Source organism: Siphateles boraxobius, unplaced genomic scaffold, assembly GCF_051911475.1.
Source record: "Siphateles boraxobius isolate OS27281-9 unplaced genomic scaffold, OSU_SipBor_1 12, whole genome shotgun sequence".
NCBI classification, from domain to species: domain Eukaryota; kingdom Metazoa; phylum Chordata; class Actinopteri; order Cypriniformes; family Leuciscidae; genus Siphateles; species Siphateles boraxobius.
The window spans coordinates 27,759,483-27,776,388 of NW_027508722.1; the positions used below are offsets into that span (position 1 = coordinate 27,759,483).

The 16,906-nt window shown below is 35.5% G+C and overlaps 1 protein-coding gene across 16 annotated transcripts; it reads left to right on the forward strand.

Annotated features, from left to right (window-relative positions):
- The first annotated feature begins 676 nt into the window (after positions 1-676).
- On the forward strand, positions 677-16,259 carry tcea3 (transcription elongation factor A (SII), 3). 16 transcript variants are annotated; one of them, XM_077217324.1, is made up of 23 exons: positions 687-906; positions 1,628-1,690; positions 2,031-2,136; positions 2,291-2,399; positions 2,572-2,736; positions 2,817-2,915; positions 3,704-3,793; positions 6,867-6,950; positions 7,056-7,163; positions 7,269-7,355; positions 7,639-7,728; positions 7,871-7,981; positions 8,090-8,143; positions 8,564-8,623; positions 8,799-8,864; positions 8,975-9,046; positions 11,388-11,447; positions 11,738-11,898; positions 13,554-13,610; positions 13,727-13,881; positions 14,651-14,797; positions 14,927-14,998; positions 15,110-16,259. In XM_077217324.1, exons 1-23 carry the CDS (start codon positions 838-840, stop codon positions 15,116-15,118), a joined length of 2,094 nt encoding a protein of 697 aa, XP_077073439.1. In that variant the 5' UTR covers positions 687-837; the 3' UTR covers positions 15,119-16,259. The 16 variants fall into 16 exon arrangements, with proteins under 16 accessions (XP_077073535.1, XP_077073458.1, XP_077073469.1 ...); XM_077217328.1 differs by lacking the exon at positions 3,704-3,793; XM_077217334.1 differs by lacking the exons at positions 8,090-8,143; positions 8,564-8,623.
- The last annotated feature ends 647 nt before the right edge of the window (positions 16,260-16,906 follow it).

Consider the following 16,906-nt stretch of genomic DNA (forward strand, 5'->3'; position numbering starts at 1 on the left):
TTTCCAATTATGTTCAAAAGAAGAAAGTCATGGGATAGCGTGAGGTTTAGTAAATGATAATAATTTGTGAGTAAACTATTTCTTTAGTCATTTATATTTCCCGTTCCAACTGTCAGTTCGTTGCACTGCTCTTCCACAGCAGATGCAACCGTCAGAGGACATTAATATATGACACAGTGTTGCCATCTGCTGCTTAACTGTAAAACCTGTCGAGTTTTTATTGCGTACTGCGTAGTCTAATGCCTCAAAACTTGCCTCTTATTTACCACACACGGTCTGATGCTTTTGAGCCATGCTTGGAAATGTCCAGATAAAAACGTGAGTGAAATTGGAGTTACTCAATGAACATTTAAATAACAGACTACAAGTTAGTATGGAAAAAATGCCATGGTATTCAATATCTAATTTTGTGTTCAGCAGAAGAAAGAAATGTATACAGGTTTGAAACAACTTGAGGGTGAGTAAATGACAGAATTTTCGTTTTTGGGTGAACTATCCCTTTAATCGAGAAAAAAAATATATAGGCTATTCTTAAACAGACATAAAATACAATAGACCCAAGTTACAAAGTTCATGATGTGTCTCTCCGAAAAATCAAAGAGAACTTTTATCGCCCCCTTGTAACAACTATATTTAGGAATTGTCATAAATCCAAATGAAATTGATTGACAGCTCCGACTGTCCCGAAGGCCCCGCCCCCCGACTCAACTGACCGTGCAGGAGCAACTTATGCGTGGGAACAAAACTTCGTACATTTCGCTGAATTAATAAGATTTATATGACATAACGTACTATAAACACATCTCATTTCCCTTACAGTGTATTAATGCGCACACAATGTCACGAGAGGAGGACCTGTTGCGGATTGCTAAAAAACTAGACAAGATGGTGTCTAGAAATAACATGGTGAGATCCTAATTTTGACGCAACGCTTCGCGCTGTTTGTTTGTGCGATATCTGCGCATGCTGCTTATGAAAAACTTTTTTGCGTGTGTGTTTGACCCGTTTTAATTCTGCTTAATTAAGATACAGGCGTGCACAAGCGTTGTTTAACGTTAATTTGGTTGCAAGTGAGAGAGACATAATTTGTGTCTGTGTGTAATAGGACTACAGAGACGCATATGCGAGTGTGACAACAGGTGTTGGCTGAGGATTGAGCAGATTTACTTTAGAATTATTCAGGGCAGCAACAAGAGCGAAGACAAAAGTGCGTCATTATAGACAGTTTAGTTGACGTTGTATGCAGGTTTTTGTTAATATTTAACAGTATATGTATTGGATTCCTCGTAGTAAATGGCACAAGGTCGAGGAGGCGGTTTGTTTTTGGCCGACTCGAATAGTTTTAGGCGCATGAGCACAGAATTTAAAGGGATAGTTCAACCAAAAATGAAAATGAAACTTCTGCCATAATTTACCCACCCTCATGTTGTTTCAAACCAGTAAGAATTTATTTCATTTGTAATTTTTTTGTGTGTAATTTGTAAGTGTTGCAGGCCAAATGTCTGAGAACAGTAAAGGTTACATTGAATTTTTATTACCATACAAAATAAGTAAAATACAAATATTAAGAAAAATCTTTACAGTTACCCAAGTAATTAAATAATTGTTAATCTTCCTGTCTGTGTAGGACGGAGCTCTAGATCTTCTGAGAGAATTGAAAAATTTCAATATGACACTGAAGCTTCTTCAGGTATGTCTGCTAGATCACTTGTATTGACATACATTATCGATCCCTGAAGGAAAATATAGCTGCAAATCAAAGGAATCACAAAGAGCCATATACACACACAATGCAATCAATATGGACAATGCAAACGAAATATCAATGTTTGAGTATGGAGAGATTTATAATTAAAATAATTTTTTAAAATGATGTCGTGAGAGATTTATGACACTTATGAATGATAAAACCGATATGATGCATCAGATAGATTGTCGCATAAATGCAGCTGTTCTTGTTAATGTCATCATTGGTTGCCTTATATCTCTTGCTTTTGTTTGTCTAACATTTAATATTTACTTTGTTCCAGGATACAAGAATTGGCATGTCTGTGAACGGAATAAGGAAACATGGCACAGATGAGGATATTGTCAATTTGGCAAAGATTCTTATCAAAAACTGGAAGAAGCTTTTAGGTAAGGGTAATATTTTAATGAAAAAATCTTAAAATCAGATACAGATTAAATTTACTCCAAATCCCATCATAATACCTAATATATGTTATTCACATATGCAGTATAACATAGTCTGGCTTAACATTTTAAGTTATACGCCTTTTGTCTTTGTCAGAATCAGCTCAAAACCAAAAGTCTGAGAGGACAAATGAAGTGAAGAATGGCAATCATCCAAGCAAGGCATCAGGGTCACCCAACATGACTTCTCCTGAGAGAGAGTCCAGGTATGTTTGCTAATAACAGGGAAAACATGGAAGTATTCAAGACACAGCTTTTGTACAGTGTAATTTGTAAGCTTTTGTAAGCTTTAGGAGTGGCTACTAACATTGACTTACGCAGAGGTTGAAGCAAGCAAAGTGGTTTGCGTTATGAAGTATAACCTGTTTATCTTGTCAGTCCACGAAGATTGACAACGGAAATTAAACCAGACTTAGACTCCAACAAGAAACTCGATGAAAAACACAGAAGAGAGAACCGAGTTGCAGAGTTCAGGAACAGAAAACAAGAAAGTGACCCGAAAAAAGAGAAACAATCTATTAACAATAAAAAGGAGCTAGAGAGGTGAGAAGCCCCACTGCTGTATAAAGCCCCTCTTCTCATCCCAAACTGTTCCATTAGATTTTTACGTGTATTCTGTTTAGGAAAGATGCATTGAACAGTGATCATCTTCCCTCCGGAAAGACGCATTCATCTCCGCCCCCCAAGGGTCCTCCTCCATCTGGAGAAGTGAAGAGGGAGAGGTTAGGGCTTGTGCATGCGGTTGAAGCATGTGACTGTGATTAGGAGGATCCACTTGTACTACATAAAAAACAAAACAAAAAACACGAAGCCATATTATTATGGTGAATGTATCAACGTTTAAAACTCATTTCTGATTATCTAGGAAAGTTTAAAATGTCACAAACTAACAAGGTCATGACAATTGCATGAATGGCATTTTTTCTGAAGGTTTACATTGTAATTTTTCTGGTGATAGTGTTAAGCAAAAATCAGAATTTAAGAATTGAGTTTCAATTCATGTCCATCAGGATGATGAATTTAGTTTGAATTGGACAGAAAGTGGAATTTACTGAATTTATTTACATAGTCACACAATGGAGGAATTTCAATATTTTTGCAACAAAACAAAAATGCTTAATTTCATTATTCATTTTTTGGACTAATAATGTCTGTTTCCACTCCAGAATTCTAATATATATATATTTTTTTACATTAATTAGATAAACTTAAAGTTAAATACTCAAACATCAAAACAATAAAATTAAAAAAAAATTTCTCAACAGCACAACAAAATGTCCAATATGTTATAGTTTAAAACTAATCTTTATAATCATTTATATAATCATTAAAATTGTAATTACAATTCTACATCCTGTTTGCTACTTCAATTAAAAATCAGCAATATCCTTAAAATATTCTCAAATCTGAGTGGGGCACAAGCCTGTTGACATAATTTTGTTTTACTTTTCCCACTTGTATGCTGGACAAGCAGAGTTCCAATGTAAGATGAATTTTTACTTTTGTTTAGGAAAGATGCTCCCGTTGATTTTTTCCCTCCTGCTTCAATCATTTCTCACCCTCCTCTAAGACGCTCATCAGTAGATGTAAAGAAAGAGAGGTCAGAGCTTTATGCTTGTGTTTGGGTATGTGTTAGTTAAGAACACGTCATTGTAGTGTGAAAAGTTTTATTTTCTGATGCAGTCTATTATCCATAAAGGCTATCTACAGTGATAGATGATACAGCAAAAACAAAAATATACTACCTTTCAAAAGTTTGGGTTCAGTACATTTTTTTTAAAATGAATACTTGAATTCAGCATGGAAATATATATTTGATCAAAAGTGACAGTCAAGTCAAGTCACCTTTATTTATATAGCGCTTTTTACAATGCAGATTGTTTCAAAGCAGCTTTACAGAGATAACAGGAAAATAATGTTGTAATAATATTGTTAAATATAAAATGAAATGTCCCCAATTAAGCAAGCCAAAAGCCAATGGCGACAAAGGCCAAAAAAAAGGCGAAAGTGGTAAGGAACCAAAACTCCCCAGGTGACAGAATGGTGAAAATAACCTTGGGAGAAACCAGGCTCAGTTGGGGGGCCAGTTCTCTCTCTGGCCACGAACGAACAGTGTATGATTATGATTCAGGTAGCATTACAGGTCAGAAATCAGATTGGATCGGAACATTATATTATGCAGTTCATCTCGTTGAAGATCGGAGTCATCATGCACGTATGGGGACGAGTTTGTTGAGGATCAGTGCCGATGGCTGTCGTGTCGATGAGGCCTTCACAGGGGAGAGTGTAGTTGACAAAAGCTCTGCTGACACTTCAGGGATGCATTGTGGTCGTGTCTAGGCGCAGGTCCACCATCTGATCTGGATACGGCCCAGATCCGGCTGATTACATCTTGCGCTTTGGTCGTGTCTAGGCGCAGGTCCACCATCTGATCTGGATACGGCCCGGATCCGGCTGATTACAGTAAACCTTGGAATAAACAAAAAGACTAAAATTACCATAGATTTCATTCTTTTTATGTTGTATCGAGTACATCAGGTGTTATAGGAAGTGTTCCCCGTTCTGGCTGAACTAATTTATGCAGCCTAATAATAATTTAACTGATTTGAATAATAGGAATGTATAGTGTTCTATGTGTATGCCAGGTTGAAAAGATGTTTTTTTTAAAATCTAGATTTAAACTGACAGAGTGTGTCTGCTTCCCGGACAATGTTAGGAAGACAGTTCCAAAGTTTAGGTGCTAAATAGGAAAAGGATCTACCGCCAGCAGTCGATTTTGATATTCTAGGTATTATCAACTGGCCGGAATTTTGAGATCGCAATAGACGTGAAGGACTATGAAGGACGTTAAGAGCTTGCTCAAGTACTGGGGAGCTAAACCATTTAGTGCTTTGTAAGTAATCAGAAATATTTAAAAATGTGTACAATGTTTAATAGAGAGCCAATGCAGTGTTGACAGAACCGGGCGAATACGGTCATAGTTCCTTGTTCTGGTAAGAACTCTTGCTGCTGCGTTTTGGACCAGCTGTAGTTTGTTTATTAAGTGTTTAGGGCAACCACCCATAATAGCATAACAATAATTTAGCCTTGTTGTCATGAACGCATGAAATAATTTTTCTGCATTTGTCACTGAGAGCATATGACATAATTTAGATATATTTTAAAGATGGGAAAATGCAGTTTTACAGATACTAGACACGTGACTTTCAAATGAAACATTGGTATCAAAGAGCACTCCCAGGTTCCTAACCGACTGCGAAGACTTGACAGAGCAGCCATCAAGTGTTAGACAGTATTCTAGGTTATTACGTGAGGATGTTTTTTGTCCAGTAATTAGAATCTCTGTTTTTTTCTGGATTAAGTAGTAGGAAATTATTAGTCATCCAGTTTTTTATATCAGCCATGCTTTCTTTTGCAATTTTGTGAATTGGTAAGTTTCGTCAGGGCGTGAAGACACATAGAGCTGAGTATCATCAGCATAACAGTGAAAACGAATGCCATGCTTCCTAATGATATCTCCTAAGGGTAGCATGTACAGAGTGAACAGCAACGGTCCTAGTACTGAGCATTGTGGTACGCCATTCTGCACTTTTGATTGATAAGACATCTCTTAATTTACTGCTACAAACTGATAACGTTCAGATAAGTATGATTTAAACAATGCTAGTGCAATTCCACTAATGCCAACATAATTTTCAATTCTATTTAAAAAATGTTGTGGTCAATGGTATCAAATGCAGCACTAAGATCGAGTAACACTAATAGAGAGATACAACCATGATCGGATGATAAGAGCAAATCATCTGTGACTCTGATGAGAGCTGTCTCAGTACTATGGTACGGTCTAAATCCTGACTGAAATTCCTTGCAGATACCATTTCTTTCTAAAAAGGAACATAGTTGTGAAGATACTGCCTTTTCTAATATCTTAGACAGAAAAGGTAGATTCGAGCCTGTAATTGACTAATTCTGTAGGATCAAGTTGTGTTTTTTTAACAAGCGGTTTAATCATAGCCAGCTTAAAAGTTTTTGGTACGTATCCTAATGACAAAGATGAATTAATCATATTAAGAAGAGGATATATGACATCTGGAAGCATCTCTTTCAATAGCTTAGTCGAATAGGGTCTAACATACATGTTGTCGATTTAGATGATTTAACGAGTTTAGAAAATTCTTCCTCTCCTATAGCAATGAATCAAATTTTTCCTCAGGGAGACTACAATGCACTGCCTGATGCGATACTTTTTTAGACGTTTGCATAGTTAGAATTTTCTCCCTGATATAATGGAACTGTAAGGGAGTAAGGACATCTATAATATTACAAACAATTTGTTTCAAATACATTCTGCTCTTTTGAACGTTCTACTCATCAAAGAATCCTCAATAAAAAGTCCCCCACAAAAATATTAAGCAGCACCACTGTTTTAAACATTGATAGTAATGAGAAATGTTTATTTAAAACCAAATCACCATGTTAGAATGATTTCTGAAGGATCATGTGGCACTGAAGACTGTAGTAATGATGCAGAAAATTCATCTTTGTCATCACAGGAATAAATCTCATTTTTTAAATATACAAAACATTAAAAAATCTTAATGGCCCCAAATTTTTGAATGGTAGTGTACGTTGAGTTCAAATGCTCAATTTGGATGTTTACGTTTCTTGCACAGAAAAGACACTCTGGGTTCCTTACAGTCTCTTCCTCTTCAGTCTCATTCTACTAAACGTCCCTTCTCAGATGGAAAGAAAGAACGGTTAGACATTGTGCTAGAAGTGCATGCAGTGTGTGACATGAAAATATTTTCTTTCATGTTGAATCAACACTGCAATGAGGCTGGCTGGCTTTTTTTTTTTTGCAGGAGAGACACACATGAACTTCTTTTTCCTCTTCATAATCACTCTCATCCTCCACTTCTTCCTCCTCCTATTCCTATCCCTAAGCGCTCATCAGAGATGAAGAAAGAAAGGTCAGGGATTGCTCTCAGGAGAATGTGTTCATAATTTGTATTATTTATAAAAAATGTAGTAAATATTCAACATAGGGGGTCGCCACTAAATATCTATTTTCACAGGAGAGATCCTTCTGAAACTTTACCTCCTCCTGCTCCTATCCTTTCTCCTCCTCCCAAACATCCATCACTAGAGGAGCCCAGAGAAAGGTCTGAATACCTCTCAGTTCAAGTTCATGGCCCTCTTTTTTGGTAAACTGTTTTTTTTTTTGTGAAGACAAGAGCACAATATTATGTAATATTATTGCTTTAATTTGTTTGTTTTATTTTGTAAAATAGTGGGGATGGCTCTTAATGATTCAGTATTCAATTAGTAGAAAATTGTAAATTATCATTTCTAGTTCCCTAGATTGACCTAGTATCGCCACAAGCGCAAGTGTCTCCCCTTGTTCTCATTTTAATGCCACATTGGAATTGTATATTTGTTGCCTAGGGCAAAGAAAGCAATTGATCCGAATGCCCCTCTTCCTCCTTTACCTTTCCATCTACATCCTCCTCAGAAACGAGAGATGAAGAAAGAAAGGTTAGGGCTTGGCGTGTTGTCTTTTTTGAGTAAACAAAGTACTTTCAGTTGCCTGCAACATTTTTTTTTTAGAGTAACACAGTGTTCTAACAAAGCGCAGTGTTGTTTGTCTCATAAATAATCAGTGACTTTCTTTGCTTAGAAAAGAAACAGCGGATCCCAGTGCTCCTCTCCCTCCTGTTCCTCTCCTTCTTCAACCTACACCTACAAAACGTCCCGCATTAAACACAAATAAAGACAAAGAGAAAGAAAGGTTAGGGACAGAGGAAATGAAAAGCATGTTGACATGAATAGCTGTGTGCCTGTGTTTTTACTTAATTACTTCACCATCTGAAGAATAACTACGACTGTTTTACCATAGAAAAGACACATCAGACCCGAAGCGACGGATGTCTGAACACAATGAGAAAGATAGGTCTGAAACATGACGAATGCTAACCCTTGAACAAAACCATTGTTGAGTGAAATTATATTTAAAAGTTGCAAAGTGTATCGTCTTAACTAAACCATTGGTGCTATTAATTTAAAGGGATGGTTCTCCCAAAAATTATAATTTTGGCATCATTTACCCTCATGTTGTTTCAAACCTGTATGATTTACTTTCTTTTGTGGAACACAAAAGGAAAATGTTGAACACTGCTTTCATGCTTCATAAAAGTCATCCAAATGACTTGTGTGCTATATTCAAAGAAAGTCATACAGGTTTATAATGACAGAATTTACATTTTTGAGTGAACCATCTCCTTCATTCAATTCGGATGAAGTCTTTTCATGGCTTGTGGTGATAATAATTTGTCGCCATCCCAAAGTGCTGAGATGATTTTTTTTTTCTCAGAAAAGATACAAGAGACAGTAAACCACTTAAAAGACCTTCAATGAAGCTCAAGATTGAGAGGTTTGAATTGATGTTTTGCAACAGAATGTAGGCAGAGGGCAGCAGAAGTGCATGCATTGTTGTTATTTGTCTTGGGAGTTTGAGGATGGTGGCAATTTGCAAGACTTAAATTATATTGTTTTAATTAACAAAAAATCCTTGTCACCAAAATTCCCTACTCTGCTTTTATTCCTAGAAAGGAGTCCACAGATTCCAAAAAGCTCCCTCCTAGAAAGCCGAGCATGGAAGGACGGAGAGACAGGTCTGCTCATGCATTACTAAAAGAAAAAAAACATATAGAAAACCAAATAAAAAAACAAAATAAAATGGTTACTGTAAATCAGGCATTTGTGTTTTGCTCTTTTACTGCAGTAAGGACTCTACTGACTCCAAGTCAAGCCATCACCTTTTGAAACGACAATCAAGTGAAACTAAGTTGGAGAGGTAACCTGTTATAGTAATGCAGTTGGTCTTGCAATGAAATATTGAAGTATCCAAAATAGGGATGTGTTCCAATTTCATTAACGTTTAAATGGACATTTTATAACCAACTGGTGGACTAGTCTAACAAACCCCCAGAAGATGGTAAAAAACAAAAAACAGGCTATATATCAGGGTTCTCCAACCTTTTTTCATTTCAGAGCTACTTTTTTAAAAAGATAGTGGCGGAGAGCTACTCATGTAATACAATGCTTACATCTCTTAAATATCGACCAGTCGAACCACGACCCGCCGTGCTACGAGCTTAACTGTGACTTGGAATCTAACAGTTCAGCTCACTTAGCACGGCGTTAGTGGTTCGACTGGTCGAGACTGTTTTCCAAAGATGGCTCCGCGATGGTACTGTCTTTATAAAGTATATTATTATTAAACTGTCTGTACACTTACAAAGTTCTCAGTGCTTCGGTTTGTATGTAGAGACCCTCATTAAGCTACCGTGTTAGTGTGGGGCTATTTTGAGCCTTGTTAGTGGTATTAACTAGCGATCTCTTTTTACTTATTATATGCCCCATATACTAGCGTTATAAGCTAAACAGTTTTTAGAGATAAAACTCTTTACAATCGATTATCATGAAAACAAATCCCAGAGAACAGTCGACTCGGTACCGATGTGTTATTACACCCCAGGTTCATTTTGCGCCGGAGTTCTCTTTTAAATGTCAGAGAAAAGAACAGAATCAGAGATTATTTTTTTATAGAAAATTGTACTTTGCATATTATACTGTAAAAACACAATTATAGTTGATTTTACAGTGCATCTTAACTAGAGATGAAATGGCATGAAAATTTCATTTCATGATTAGTGAACACAGAATCCTGTTCAAAAAGTATTAATACTACACAATAAAATCAATTCAACAAGTTTTATTTCGAAAACCAGCAAATAACAAATATAATTAGCATTAATATGTACTTTTTGTTTACATAAACATTAAAATAACAACATTATAAATGATGGCCAGATTTTAAAGGAGTGTCTTGCGACATGTTATCTACTAACATGTACAAGTTCAAATAAAGTTTTGACAAAAAAGATTTATAAAAAGAAACTTTGCATATTTCAGCCTTTAAATCATTTTTATAAAAAAGAATGAGTCAAAAAAGATAAATTACTGACGTTTACAATGCACATTAGCTTATCTTTTATTATTAATAGTGAAATACGGTCCGATTTCCCCGTGGCGTCTGTCGTTGCTATGCAACCCTGCACTGCGCTCTCCACAATGACAAAGTTTTAAAGGATTTTTTCATCTCCCTGCGCCTGGAAAAAATGAGTGCGTTGCTTTAATTATGAGCTTGCTACATTTGAAATAACAAACTTGAGCGCGCAAAAGACGAGCTACCTCCATTCAGGCCATGAGCTACTGGTAGCTCGCGAGCGACGTGTTGGAGACCCCTGCTATATATGAATATCAATTTGAAATAACCTATATAATATATGAGTCAAATCCCATACTGAATGCTGCTGAAAAAGAGGTCATATATACAGTATGCGATGTGCTTGCCTTGCATTTGGATCATTGTAAACTAAACATAAGTGTTTAACGTTAGCCAATATTGACATATTTATTAAAACCTACTGAATCAACATGCAGTGGAGGACCAATAAATACAAACTTAATAGCCTATTATAAACAGAATTCCTCAAATAGATGTTAGTTAACATAAGTCGGTACTTCAAGGTATTGTTGTTCGTCAACTATAGGGGGATTCCGTTTGTTAGGAAATTGATATAAGATCTGTTGTTGTTAAGTAGCCTACGTTTCATCTATAATATTTCTCCTTTAAATTGGAATCAAATTTCATACCAGTATTTAGATCCTCATAACCTGTAGTAAAACAAGCCTGTAAGCAAGCGTAATTGTTATATGAAATAGAATAAAACGGAACAGTTTTGTGTAGGCAAAGTCAAAATACTCCATCACTTTGCTCATCCAAGTGGACATTTTAAAAAGTGAATGAATGAAAGCTCTGTGGTAAAATATTATTTTGTTATCAGTTTAGGATGTACACTTTTCAAAATAATGTGTTTTAAAAATGTAACACTAATGCGAGTAATTTGAATGTAGCCTTTGTAAAAATAAATAAATTGTTTTGTGCATGTTTATGGTTTGCTTTATGTAAACGACTTGTATTTCCAATGTTGACTAGCAGCAATACTGTTTAGTTGACTAGTCTTGCACATTCCTAAATTAAACCTACTGATCCTTTACAAAGATAAATGCATGACTTTCATGTTCAACACAGAATGCTTACTATAAACTCTCATGTGTTATTTCTCCAGGAGAGATTCTACTAACTCAAGGTCTGGCAACTCACCTCAGGCCAAGAAATCTAGTGAAAGGCAAGAACTACTTCACTTTTTATTATTATTTACTCATTTAGATGTGACCAGCATGCCATATGGTGTTATTGTGGCATTATGTTCTCACTCTCATCCTTTTGGATAGGCTCAGATATACTTAGAATTCTGCCTTCTTCATATTCCAGTTATAATACAACTCAAAATCCCAAAGTCATTCAACGAAAATAATGTTCACAGACAGCAGTGATCAATGATTCTTTTGGGATGATGGAACATTCTTTAGTTCATTAGAGAACTAAAGACGCCTGCTTTTTGTTTTTCCCATACAGCAAGAGTAAACCAGAGACCCCAAAGACGCCCACAACACCCACAAGCCCCCTCTCTCCGTCACTTAGCTCCAGTGTGGGTCCTTTATCTCCTCGTCTGCAAACCGGGGATTCCATCAGGGACAAATGCATTGAAATGCTGACTGCCGCACTACATACAGATGGTACGCAAAACAAACACTTGACACCCACACGCACTGGCGCAAAAAGTGGGTATGCGCTATATGCGGCTCAAGGGGGCGCCAAAGCGATGGTTAAAAAAAAATCAAATTTTTTACAAGTTATATACATTTATATAAAAGTTATACAAGTTAAATATAAAAAAAGTTATATAAATTTTAGAGGACTAACAGGCTAGAGTAGGCGCCGGTGCACTCATAATATTCCATCATAGAATTTATTTTGACATAGAAGGGTAATATCGCGAGCGGGCAGGGGCGCGCGCGTGAGCGCTGAGTGAGCAGCACAGGAGTGCGTTATCGTTGAAACTCGAAAAAGATGAATGAAGCAAAAAAGCGGTCGGGGGCTAAAAATAGAAAAAGAAGGAGGTTAAAGGAGATGGCATGTCAAGGGATGCGACAGCAGCTAAATAAGTGGATGGTGAAATGCAACAGGTATGTGATGTTTGTGCTTGGAGGAGTCTTGCAAATATTCATGTTAACAGACTAACGTTTGCTAACTCTGGGAATGTAGCAGCCAGACCTAGCTAATTTAGAATACGCAAAACCGAGGTTGCTGAGTTGAAAACTAAAAAATATAAGGTAGCATGTACAATAAATGACAAGAATCTGGAAAACAACTAATGCAATATCTCTGGTTTACCATGGAATCATGCGTAGATTTGCTACCAAGCTTGGAGGCTTGCAAATATTAATGTTAACAGCAAGTGTTTTCTAACTTAATGCAAAATAATATTGCTGATATCTACATTTAGATTTTGGTTAAACCTTATGGCACCAATCCCATGCATGACATATCTCAATTTTATTAAAGTAAAATAACAACTGGTAAATATAAGGTAGCATGCACAATAAATGACTAGAAGCTGGAAAACATGACTTATGCAATAAGGCTGGTTTATCATGGAAAAAAATAGATTTTGTTTTACCATTCATGTATGTTCATGTTAGCTGTGCTATCAGACATACAAGCTATAGTTACATCTGCTGGGTGACATGGAAGCTGTATTTATGGTCACATCTCTCTCTCTCTTTAAAGATCTGTGCTATATAATATGTATGATCAAGTGGCAAACAGGAACAAGGCTTTTGTTGACCACTTGGACAAAATCTGTGTCTGTTTTTTTTTTTTTGTTCACTGACATAATTTATGTCATCATTGTTGTCATTGTCACAAGTACAGGGATTTGCAAAGAAAAAAAGAACATTTTCTGGGATAAGGAAGATTTGATGGATGATCATTTTGATACAAATGACAGCTACACACAATATGATTATCATATATATATATATATATATATATATATATATATATGTGTGTGTGTGTATATGTGTATGTTTGTAACTGTTTATTCTGTAACTTTTTATTATTTGTTAACATTGTTAATATATAAATATATATATATATATATATATATATATATATATATATATATATATATATATATATATATATATATGTGTGTGTGTGTGTGTATTGGGGGGGTGCCAAAATTGTTGCTGCATACCCCTCTAACACTGGGTAGTTGCGCCCCTGCCCACACAGAGTCTGACACATATCACAGACATACTGACATATATCGTTTTGATACTCATTATTGTGGAGATGATGCTCACGATATGTTTTTCTTGCCTATTAGATGACTACAAAGACTATGGGGCAAACTGTGAGAGCATGGCAGCGGAAATCGAAGATTATATCCTTATTGGACATTATTGGTTGACAATTGCTTTGAAAATTAGTGGAGAATCCTCTTGAAACCATTGCTTAAAATTCAAAAGTAGATATCCTTAACTGTCCTCCTCTGCCTACATATCTACCAGGAGATAAGAGCCACAGACATGAAATACAAGAACAGAGTCCGCAGCCGCATAAGTAACCTGAAGGATCCCAAAAATCCCAATCTGCGTAAAAATGTGTTAGCTGGAGCCATCGAGTTGAGCCGCATGGCCACCATGACTGCTGAGGTAAATTGCACATTTTGGACCTCTTAAATAATTTCAATTCATAAATAATAAAATAATAAACATAAGTTAATATAAGTCTCACCAATGCTGCATTTTATTTGAAAATGCATTCAAAAATACTGTACAAACAGTAATATTGTAATATATTATTACAATATAAAGTAACTGTTTTCTTTTTGAATACGTTTTAAAATGTAATTTATTCCTGTGATGACAAAGCTGAATTTGCCAGCATCATTATTAAACTCTTCGGTGTCACATGATCCTTCAGAAATGACATTCTAATATCTGATTTGGTGCTCAAGATTTCTTTTGTATCATCAATGTTGAAAGCAGTTGTGCTGCTTTATATTTTTGTGCAAACCGTCATGTTTTTTCAGGGTGAATAGAAAGTTCAATTGAATGAACTTAGCGATTTGATCAATTTAATGCATTATTACTGATTAAATCAATGTATTAATTCCTTGTAAAAACAATCCTACTGACCCTTTTGAATGGTAGTGTAAGTAAATTTTCTTACCCCATTTGCCCAAAATGTTCTGATAGTTATGTTTCAAACAAGAATTACATTATTAGATATTATATGTTAGATTGTTTTAACTGGAAAATTAGTTTGCAGTGCAATAGTTTGTTTACAGTGCAATGTGGAAAAACTTAGTCTTTGAAATTAACCGTTGTCAAGCAAATATCTTCTAACCAGAAAGATGATACAGTATATCAGAAGCCAATCTGCTGTCTATAAATAAACACTATGTTCTTGCTGTTGTAGGAAATGGCTAGTGATGAACTGAAACAGTTAAGGAACGTGTTGACCCAGGAGGCCATCCGAGAACATCAGATGGCAAAGACTGGAGGAACCACAACTGACCTGCTGCAGTGTGGCAAGTGCAGAAAGAAAAACTGCACCTACAACCAGGTACATCGTTGAAACAGAATTTTCTAATATTACTGGATTTTTAGCTGTAGATATTTGTAGTGCATATGAACCTAGTATACAAAGTTCTTTCATTTGTTATAAATATACTAATGTTTTGAACCTTCACAGGTGCAAACTCGGAGTGCTGATGAACCAATGACCACCTTTGTGCTGTGCAATGAATGTGGTAATCGCTGGAAGGTCAGAAAAATATGTGTTGGCTTATGTATTTTATATTTTTTTATAAACCAATCATCTTACGTCCAGTAGAACAATATAAGTAACAAGTGTCTTTCAATATGTTTTTTCTAGTTCTGCTAACTTGAAGCCAGGAGTCCAACAACACTGAACATGCAGCAGTGGGGAGGCCAGAAATTTAAAAGTGAGCAGACCTTAGTGAAATAGGGTGGACCAATCCCTACTCTGAAATTACATCAATTTAAAAAAAAAGTTTGACAATTAAGTTTAATTAAATGTGATTTATTGTCAGCCAACAGTTTCATGAAAACAACAAAATCATAACATAAATAAATGATCCAGTGAACAGAATAAGAACAGTAAACGAAGATAAATAATCATAGACAGAGTGTGTGTAAGGCTGGGCAAGGCTTCCCCTTCCCCTTGCCGAGGGAATTTTCTCACTCAAACCACTGACTTCTACTGCTTCTGATTGCTTTTAGAGGGAAATGCTGGCCATAACTGCTGGTCTATGATCAGTTTTCTCTGTAATAATAGCATTTTAGCGATTTGGCAAATGATCCAGTGGGTATCTGTGTTTGTGCTCTGGAGAGTGTTGAAGGTTTCTATTTACAATGGGTTTTGTTACATTGTTGAGTAATGCAGCCAATCACAGACATATCTGTTGATTTTTTTGAACGCAATGGCCAATCAGAGGTGTTTAAGTTAGAATCCACCAACCCTGGCCCTTATGTAGCCTCGCCACTGCCATGTAGGATTCCTCATCTTTTTTTTAATTTGGAAGAGAAAGTAATATAATGGTTTATTCTACCAGCAAATGATCCTGAATTTATAATATGTAAATTAATTCTTTAACTTTTACAGAAGTACACATAGCAAAGAGTGTGTTCTGTATATTCATAATTAAAGTGAACATTAATGACTTGGGAGATGTAAATCTGATCAAATTCTACGCTTTTATACGGTTTTATGAAATGCCTGTTATTTTAATTTTTTTTTACTTGATTAATTGGTTTATTACACAGAATCCTACTGGGGTCAGACTAAAAAAAAGAATGTGTTAACAAATTTAAAATGTAATTAATGAAGAGAATCCTAATCTATCTCAAATGTAGCAGCTATACAGTACAACACACAAATGCTTTTTAAATGGATCTAAACATTTTGTTTTGAATTAAGGTGATGCATAAAATATTGTAGCGAAATATTGCAAAAACTAAAGCAATAATTGTAATATTGATTTGAATAAATTATGTTGATTTTATATTTTTTGTAGTATTTTTTGCAGGCTTAAAAAGGCCTAATACCATTCAGGCACAGCCATGGTTGTCCAAAGCTCATCAAATATGCTTGGTTTCTTTCCAGTCAGGTGTGACTGACTTGTCATCCTGACAGCCTTGTGAAAGCAGGATATACCACACATGTAGACAACACCCAACACCTAACTGCAATGCTGAGTGATTTACCATTACAGCCAAAAGTGTTTAGTAAAGCACCACAGCCAGCTCCACATCATGCTCTGTCAAATTTCCCAAAAATACATACAGGACACACCAGAGCAAGTCACTCCTGGATTAACCATCTGGTACTCTTCGCATGGCTGTCAAAAATAACCTTTTTTTAATTATTATTTCAATTAAATTAAATGTACTATATTTTGTATTTTTTTGGTACTAAATTATATTTTTGCATTAGTTATAATCCATTTATTCCATTTTTGAGCATAGACCTGAAAGTGACATCTCTAACTTAAACTGTCATAAATCTTGAATGCTTTGGAGCACAGACTTAAGTTTGGTCTCTTTTTTAAAATGACACTTGTCCGATTATTAAGTGAAAACAGTGAACCCAAAAAAGTTATACAAATGTTATGTTTATTGTTTTGAAAAATGCACATAAAATACTATTTTA

Bases quoted from the DNA above. Each gene is read 5' to 3' on its own strand.
- tcea3 (XM_077217324.1), top strand. From the start codon at position 838: ATGTCACGAGAGGAGGACCTGTTGCGGATTGCTAAAAAACTAGACAAG. The intron at 7,356-7,638 runs GTCTGAATACCT...TTTGTTGCCTAG, and splicing joins CTAGAGGAGCCCAGAGAAAG to GGCAAAGAAAGCAATTGATC. The intron at 7,982-8,089 runs GTTAGGGACAGA...GTTTTACCATAG, and splicing joins AAAGACAAAGAGAAAGAAAG to AAAAGACACATCAGACCCGA.